This window comes from Vipera ursinii, assembly GCF_947247035.1.
Source record: "Vipera ursinii genome assembly, chromosome: 1".
NCBI classification, from domain to species: domain Eukaryota; kingdom Metazoa; phylum Chordata; class Lepidosauria; order Squamata; family Viperidae; genus Vipera; species Vipera ursinii.
The window spans coordinates 60,924,514-60,933,830 of NC_139512.1; the positions used below are offsets into that span (position 1 = coordinate 60,924,514).

Sequence of the window (9,317 nt, forward strand, 5' to 3'; positions counted from 1 at the left end):
AAGAAAAGCAAAAAAAAATATACATAGCTAGATAAAAATGGAAGGAAAATATAAAATCCGGTATTTCAAGTTGGGACCTTTAGCCAAACCTTTGACTAAATACAGAATTCCATGTTTGAACTTCAAGTATGGCACTTGTCATAGTAAGGGCAAATAGGTTTTGTTTTTTCACAGTTAGTAAACCATTCTGTTCCTTTGGTATATATAATTTTAAAATCCAGGTAATTACTTCAACTAGCTGAATTTTAAATCACTACATCTTCCTCATGCGCGTAGTGTGGAACTGTGATTTTTTTTACAAATCTATTTCATAAATTTGATGGGCCACAATTAGCCATATGACAATTAAAATTATATTGACCTCAGTGTGTTCATTATTATTTTTTGTACCAAAAATGGTGATAGAAAAAACAAATGCTAAACATAATACACAGCATTTAACTGCATAATGCCAAAAGAGAGTGTGATGTTAGGTACCCATGAGATGAGGTTTGGCGTAATCACTACTGGCAGTTTTGCAATCATGTGCTTGGAGAGTAGGAATCTCTCCCATCCCCTTCCCTCACCCCAGCTTTTGTATAAATGCTTCCCGCCATCTTTCTCTTTTGACAATAACATCCTGAACATGTTTTCCATCAGTCATACAAATGGAGTGATACTAATCACGGCCAAAAGATTGTGCTCTTCAACAAATAGCATTGGATCTTAGTGGGGAGGGGAGGGGAGGGCAAGGCAGGAGAGGGCAGAAGTAATGGAGCTGTAAGGTCAGATTGCAGGTGTTGATCAACTGTGTCTGTATCCATCTTTTACAATTGTTGTTGTTGTTGTTGTTATGAGCACTCAGGTTTGAATCTGCTCTAGAAAGTGCGCAGAGACTACGTTAACGGCTTTCTTGGTGGTTGTAGGAAACAGTTGTTTAAGCAATGTTCCTTCCCTAATTCAAATGGCAGCTGGCCAAGGGACACAGCACAGCATTCTGGTTCTGCAAGTCTCACACATAAGCAGAATCACTAGACTGAGTCCTGCCAAAGTTAGGCACACTCATGCGTGGCAGGTCCTTGTTCCTGATTTCGTATATTGATTTCCGTTTTGCTTGCGCTCCCCTCACCGCCATTTTGATCTTTCTCCAGCCTAAGTGGTTCAGTTCCGCTAAGTTGAGCACCACACAAATGCCACTCACGGCAAACATGAAGACCAAGAAAACTGTCTTCTCAGTGGGCCTGGAGACATAGCACTCAACTTCCTTAATGCAGGGATACCTGTCACATTCATACATGGAAGGGACGTTGAATCCATACAGAAAATATTGTCCAACCAGGAATCCAATCTCCAGGGCATTTCTGAAGACCACCTGAATGATATAAAATCTAGAGATGCCTTCTTGGCGCCTCATCTTTGACTTTGAGGTTCTTATGGCTGGATTGGGAATTTCCTTCACTTCCAGGCAGTCGGGTTCTGCTTCCTTGGTGGAGCTTTCAGTGTTTTGCAGCACCCCATTGACAATGGTGTTCTTGATTTTCTTACTGTCATCCCGCTTCATGGAGTCCTGATCTCGATCCAAGGTGAGGAAAACAGTAGAATACCTCATTTCCCTCTGCTTGGCAGACTGATGAACTGAGTACGTTATAAAACAGAGACTAGGAGTGCACACCATGATGATCTGAAACACCCAGTATCTAATGTGAGAAATAGGAAATGCTTGGTCATAACATGCCTGGTTGCAGCCTGGCTGCAAGGTGTTGCACACAAACATAGTCTGCTCATCGTCATAGACAGTTTCACCTACAATTGCCACGATAAGAATCCTGAAGATCACCACCACGGTCAGCAGAATCCTATAAAACAAAGGTTGGGTGAATTCACATGTATAGGGTTGGAGTGGAACTTAAAAAAAAACAACACAACACAGAATTCATTGGTCACTATGTTGTCATATAGTGACTAAGAACCAAGGAAACCCTTGGCCCTCAGTCATAAAAGCTCAGCGAATGGCTCTGAGCTAGTTATGTTCACCCCAGTCTATTTCACTATTTGTTAAGTAAAAAAATAGAGAAGACGGTATGTGCGCTGCTTTCAGTTTCTGGAGGAAAGGTTGAGTATAATAAATACATAAATAATATTTAAGGACCTCACCTTATTGTTATGAACATTGATGCACTTATCACAGTTGTTTCTATTGTTTAGTTTTGCTTTTTTTAAATGTTTCTTTGGCCACTTTTAAATATTATTAATACGACATACACATTTATTAAAAATCATTCGCCACTTCCATTCCTACATTTTTCAGTTGAATGAATTAAATTATTCCCCCGGCTGTTTTCATTACAGTTAAGCGGAACTGTCCAGTGCTGAATTTGTATGGCACTCACCCACAGAGAACTTCATAGCTTTTGTTAAATGGTTTGATTTTATGAAACAATGCACTTCTCTCTAGGGACGTTTACAGCAAGTAGGGGGAGGCGGGGGGGGAATACTTCCTTGGTCTACGAGAGTCCATAAAGCTTAGTTCTACTAGCAAAGGACAAATTCTATAACAACAGTCACTTGAGAAGCACTTTCTCCCTCCCATTCCCCTTCCTGAGTCCCTGCTGCGGTACAACAGAAGTTGAGCAATTAAAAAAGAAGACGAAATGAAAACCAGCAGTGCATCTCCCATTTTCCCATGGTATGCAATATATTGATCAACCATTACAAATCACAACCGAGAAGAGAGGCAAATCAGAGGCAAGAAGGCTGCTTGCCCTTACTTTTACCCTTGTTGTTATTATTAATAATAATAATATTTGCACACTGCAATCACCAGCTAGATAAGAGATTAATCTTGGGACTTAAAAATAAATAAATCTACCCCATAATATATCCCATCCATATTTATGTATTCTTCACTCAATATTCATTCAAGACTCTTTTGGTTATGAGCACATCAACGGGAGTGGAAACTGAGGAGTAGATTGTATAGAACTTAAAAGACTCCCTCGAACTCTGCGATAAAATACAGAAATAAAGGCATGTGAGAAGCGGGAGACGCCCGTCCCTGTGCAGCAAGCAAGTTTATTGAACAAATATTTCAGGGCAAGGAAGGAGGTAAGAAGGGTCAGTCAAGGTGTCCCTTTCAGGCTGCAGCCCTACAGCTTCCTTCCTCGGGGGGGGGGGGAGGAAACAAAAACAAAAAGCAATCTCTTCAAGACTTTTGTTCCAGATTCCTGCCTGTGGAATTGGAGAAATGAAATCAGCAGGTCAAGCGGGCAAAAGGGGACTCCGGAGACGGGAAAGGAAGGGGGGGAAGGAGAAGACCCCCAAACTGGCCGGCTGGGAGCCGGTGGATCGGGCTTACCTCCCTATCATAGTGGAGTGCTGCTGGACAGCGGCTTCGAGGAGTCTCTCTAGGATGGTCCATTCCCCCATCGCGGTTCATCCGGAGGCGAAAGCTCGGCGGCGGCGGCGGCGGCACCAGCGACCGCACCAGAGCGGCCGAGAAGCACCCGCCTGAGCCGGGCCTCCTGTCTTGCGAATCGAGGCCCCGACCCCGGAGGGGCGGGCTGCTTGGGGAAGGCAGGGCGGCGGCGGCTCCGGGGGAGCCAGCTTAGGCGGCGATCGCCTTCCGTGTCTTCTCTGCCTGCCTCCCCGCCGCCTTTAAGTAGGCTCTGCTTGCGTCACGGCCAGGTTGGAGGGGAGCAGCCTAAGCGGCGGCGCCACAAGCTGCGAAGGATCGCCGCCTCCCCCGCCGCCAGGCTGCCAAAGGTTCCGGCGCGAAGGGGCAAACTCTTCGCCCGCCGAGCCCGCCGCGGTGGGTGGGTGGGCGGGTGGGCGGGCGCGATCTTGTCCCCTTCTCCGCCGAGATGCTACTTTGCGGAAGGGGCGACCGGAATCCAGCCAGGTAAGGGCGAGATCGGAGGGGCCTCCAGCCCGTGAGCATCCTCGCGGCTGGATCCGTTTGCCTCGAGTCTTTGGTGGCTGGGCCTTGGCCGGGCTCTTGAGAAGAGAAGGGCCTTTCCTTGCCCCGGGCTAGCCGGGTCTGGGTGAAAAAGAAGGAGCGAGTGTGCCCGGCATGCTGGAGACCAAAAGTGGGGAGAATCGGGACGCAGAATCAGATGAGTTTTTTTTCCACAAAGCCACAAAGCGACGCCTGCTTGATCCGGTGCTCGTGCGGAAGGGCTCGGCTGGCGATGAACAGAGCAGGTTGCCAACAGCTCCTGCTTTGAAGAGAAATTGCGCTTCTTTGAGAAATGCCTTTGTGGTAGGCGAAGCACCTTTCCCGGTGCTTTATTTCTCTTTATCTGCACTCAAGGTAAGGGAAGGAGACCTTAAGATAGGGTTAGTTTGGGGTGGGGTGGGGGGGAAGGGCCAGTATAAGCAATTGGACTGAGTTGCATATTTTAGCACTCTTGGCAACTGCTGATCCTTCTACACCTCTGGGAGGGGGAGGCCACAAAAGATTATCCGTTCCTTTCCTTGATGTGTGTGTGTGAGAGAGAGAGAAGGTGGGGGGGAATGTTCTTAAGACACTCACCTAATCAAATGGTATTCTTATCAAAGGGGCTTGTTTCACGTGACATGCATTAGGTCATGTTCTTTGGAATGTGATGGTCAGCCTGCTGGGTTTGGGAATTTGCCACAGATGTTGCTACCAAGCTCCTGGAGGAAAGTCCTGAGATACCACTGGGTTCACAAGCATCCACAGAAGGGGTCAAAAATGTCAGAGTGGCAGCTGCATCTCCACACTTTTGGAGCCTTGTCTCCTTTTCGTAGGCCTTCTATACCCAGCCAAGGGAGAAAACATGTATGGCTCTCCAAAATTGGGAACCAGCCCAGAAGCACCATGAACTGGCTTGTAATGTCATCTTCTGAAAATCAAGATTTCTAATATATTACAAAATTGGTGGAACTTTATTTTTTAGGGCAGCACATCTCCTCTGGATGTACATGTTTAAATTATGCTAAAATTGTAACACGTGGATTTCAAAACACTTCTTGCAGATATGTGTGTCAGTACCAGTAAGAGAGTCGTGGCTAGCTGTAACTGTGTTAACACTCAGTGGCAAAACCGAGTGTGATGCTGAGGAACGTATGAATTCAACCAATGAGTCTTTGGTCAATGTTCTGTTTCACAGTTCAAGCTGACACTTTGCTCTGTCTTCCCTACTGAATGTACATCTACTTCTGACAGCAAAAATATAAAAAAATTAAAAAAAATGAAGCCATGGATATGGCTGCAGCAAGCACAAGGGAGTCAGGCTGCATGATGTGTGGTATTTCACTCTAATTCTTGACTCTGGATATTAAACATGACCTGGCATTGTAATTTCAAGGCTCTGGGTTTTAATGTACACTAATTATACAGCAACATCAAAATGCCATGGGCACCAAGCTAGATGGCATAAATATCCTAGGAAAAGCATGACCCTGTAACTTTGGAGGAAGCACCCAGAAAGATGCTTAGCAGTTTTCCAGTTGGCTGCTCTTTCGTTTCAATGAATGTAGCTGAACATCTTCTGATGACAAGACCTGAGAGATAAACAGCAGAGGTGAGGAAGTAAATCAGAAGCAGATGTGTTTTATGTCAACTGCAGCCAACTCTTTTTTCACCAAAGATGTTATACTGTAATAATTTTCTGAAATACTTTTTTTAAATAAGGAGAAAAAACTCTTTCAGCCACCTAGGAACTGTCATTTGTATCTGCCTGCCATTGTTGCAGACAATAAAGACTTTGTGTAATTAAAGAATATAAAAACATAGCCTTCACTACTAAAACAATATCTTTAAAGGCTGCCTGGAAGGAATATTCAGCTTGTTGAAGTATGTTACACAATATTTCAGACTGATGAGCTTCAAATAGAAAAGTGTGCTGTAAAAAAAAAAGAGAGGCCACCTATTCTCTGTTGCTACTGGACAACTGTTGTAGTACAAGTCAGCGAACAATAATAATTATTTGCAGTAGGGCCATTCTTTATGCAAACCACTTTTCAAAATGCAGGAAGTCCTCAACTTATGACCACAACTGAGCTCAGAATTTCCATTGATCAGCAAGACAATTGTGAAGTGAGTTTTGCCCTATTTCATGACTTTCTTTGCCACAGTTGTTAAGTGAATCACTGCAGTTGTTAAGTTAGTAACACGCATGCTAAATTAACCTGGCTTCCTCATCAACTTTGCTTGTCAGAAAGTCACAAAAGTTGATCACATGACCCTGGGACATTGCAACCATCATAAATACATGCCAAGTGTCCAAATTTTGATCACGTGACCATGGGGGATGCTGCAATGGTCATAAGTGTGAAATTGTCATAAGTCACTTTTTCCAGTGCCATTCTAAATTTGAACAGTCACTAAGTTGTAAGTCAAGGACTACCCGTAAAAGATGAATTCCGAAACACTATATATTTACCATCTGTAGATGATCCATAGATCATACATGATGATGATTCAGACCTGCTTCTGGCTTAGAATAGGCACTGCTATGCTAATCCATCTTCCACTGTTACCTTTTTATCCCTGAATTATGAACAAATTGTTTTCATTCCCTGAGGAATTCAGTATACAATAAAACAGAATTAAAGTGAAATGCTTTGCAGATTGTTGAATTTTAAATAACAGCCTGGAAATAAGTATAAGATGTGGAGCAAAAGAAAGCATCGCTAAGGTCTTTTGGAGGATTGATGAATCTATAGCCCAAAGTTTTTCAGGCTGCTGTTCAGACTTTGTGCTGAGCTAAATGGAACATTTTTGTTACTACAGTTGACCTATTTCTTATTAACCAGACTAGAAATTTAAGGTTGGTGTTATTTTCTATAGTTTACAAGGAATTAGTGCTTAGCAAAGATGCAATGGTTTTGGCAGGAAGCCGTCATTTTTTTAAAAAGGCAAAAATAATTAATTAAAAATCATAGCATTTTATTTAATATCTGCATGAAGCCATTAGGTGATACTATTCATGGCTGGGTTATGAAATATCAATGAGCAGGGGACACCCAGTTATATGTCTATATCCCAAATAAACATAAATAATGGTAGAAGTCTTGATCCAGTGTCATGAGGCTGTAAAAGTCTGTATGTATAGCAACAATGAGATTTAAATATTTTTTTTAAAAAAGAAATAAATGGTTATTTCTTAAGTACTGTTGCCCAGGGGATGCCTGTTGGGGAGTTCCTTTTACGTCCCTGTTAAATGCCCACCAAAGTGATATCTATTTATCTGACTCACATTAACTCTAGATAAGATTTTGTGCCCACGGAATAAACTGATCTATAATCGGGAACTCTCTTAGACCAACAACTTTTGCTAAAACAATACATGGAAGCTGCGTCAAGGACAGCCTTTGATTACTTTTGACTTCTGCATCATTTCAGCTATTCTTAGTGCATTCCCATATGCCTTTTCATATCTTGATTTGACTATTGTAAGTGTACATGGGACATGTCCTTGAAGATCACCAGGAAACTTCAGCTAGTAGAAAATGCAACTTCCTGTGGAGTAATGTGAATGGACTGATATTGTCGTGTAACAGGATCTGCATTATTTGCCAGCTGTTTATGGGTGCAGTTCAAGGTGCTAATAAGTTATAAACCACTAACATTCTCATAACCTTTAGCTGTGCAAAACAGTGCATCATAGGGTAATGTTTATTAAACTAAGGTACCTCAAATCAGTTAATTTATAGAATGGGTTATTTGTTTATTATATAGAATAAATTTATTATAGAATAAATTCATTATAGAATAAATAAACCCTTCCTATGGAATTGAAATTGGGCATATTTTATAAAACATTTTATGACATAAGAATTATCATAAAACATTTTATGATATAATTCAGAGATACATCTCTGAATATTTCCCTGAATTTTTGAGAAGTTTCCACCGAAGGCACTACATTAGTTCTGCCATTGTTGAAGGCGTTGAGGAATCTGGTAAGAAAATATATCTGAAATGATGATCTAACCGGTCATAAGTTGTCTAGTGATCTTATAAAGTTATACAAGGCTGGGACCAAGGAGTCTGTGAGACTACTTGCTCCAAACAAAATGTGCCCACCAAGCACTGCTAATAGACAGTGCATAATAAGAATCCTGCACTCCATGAACGACTGTGGAGGAAGCATTCTTTGCCAGCGTTCCTGACCTGTGAAATCATCACCCACATCCTTGTTAACATACAGAAAGCTTATTCACATCTTGGTGTTTAAGTGAGCATTTGGGGATTGAAGGGTCTGGTGAGATATGCATGTGGGGGGGGGGGTGCTACTTCTTCCTGTTTTATTGCTATTGTTGCCACTGATTTAGTTGTGATACACAGTGTATGTAGTTTTCCTTAAGTTTTTGTAAGTTGCTTAGGTCTGCTTGATTGAAGTGACATGAAAGGATTTCTAACACATTAAATATAAGGTAGCTCTTTTAAAAAGTTTCTTTGGGTAGATGGGCAGTTAAATAAATTGGTTTAATTAATAAATCTTTTTTTTTACTTACCGCACTATAAAAGCCTGCCCTGGGTAAAGGAAATGCATCCCTGTGCATATCAAATCTGCTTAAGCAGTACCCCTTCCACAAATAACCTGTAAGATATGCCCTCTGTTCTAGTTTTAATATAGAGAGTGACATTTATTTCATTATAAAACAAGGACAACTCAGTTTGTTTCTCAGGAATGATAGGTCAACTTGACTAGGGGCCCTTCTCCATGTACATCTAACCATGACACAAACTGTTGTGTTCTCTAAGTCTTAAATCATTCTTAGCTGTACAGACATTAGTGTAAGATTGTCTTCCTTATTTCGACACTATCCAAAGACAGCCTCAAGGGGTATAAACCCTGTTCGGCTTGTTACCTATTAGCCTAAATGGAAGTCAGGTGACCATAGTGACTTGAAACCAAGACAATAAAAACAGGAAAGGGATTAACAGTGGAGTCAGCCAGTTTTATGCCTGTATAGTTTTTGCCAACTCAAAGATAAGTGAATAACTCAAGAATGGAAAAAAGCCCCCAAAGATGCAGCTCTTTTATGATTCTCTTACAGCTAAATTTCAGTTGAAGGTGCCTCATGATGCCTCAGCTAAAGATTTACAATACAATTCATGGTTTTCCAAAGTCATTGAAATATATATTCTTTCCCCAAAATAAATGCTTTTGATTTTCTGAGAAAGGATTCTGGGTGCCTTCCCAATTATTATGTTAGAAGGCTAACTTTTTGAAATGACAAGGAAGATTGTCACAGTGGTAGGCAATTTATGGCATGGCAGATGTTGCTAAAGTACAATTCCCAGGAAGTATGCCAAATAGTGAAAGAGTTGTATTTCAATCACCTCTGCCAGGTCATAAATTTCA

At 41.7% G+C, this 9,317-nt stretch overlaps 1 protein-coding gene across 1 annotated transcript; it reads right to left on the reverse strand.

Annotated features, from left to right (window-relative positions):
• Positions 1-991: 991 nt before the first annotated feature.
• Positions 992-3,405, reverse strand: GJD2 (gap junction protein delta 2; the record flags this gene model as incomplete). Its single annotated transcript, XM_083354223.1, has 2 exons — positions 992-1,835; positions 3,335-3,405. 2 exons carry the CDS (start codon positions 3,403-3,405, stop codon positions 992-994), a joined length of 915 nt encoding a protein of 304 aa, XP_083210349.1.
• Between the last annotated feature and the right edge of the window lie 5,912 nt (positions 3,406-9,317).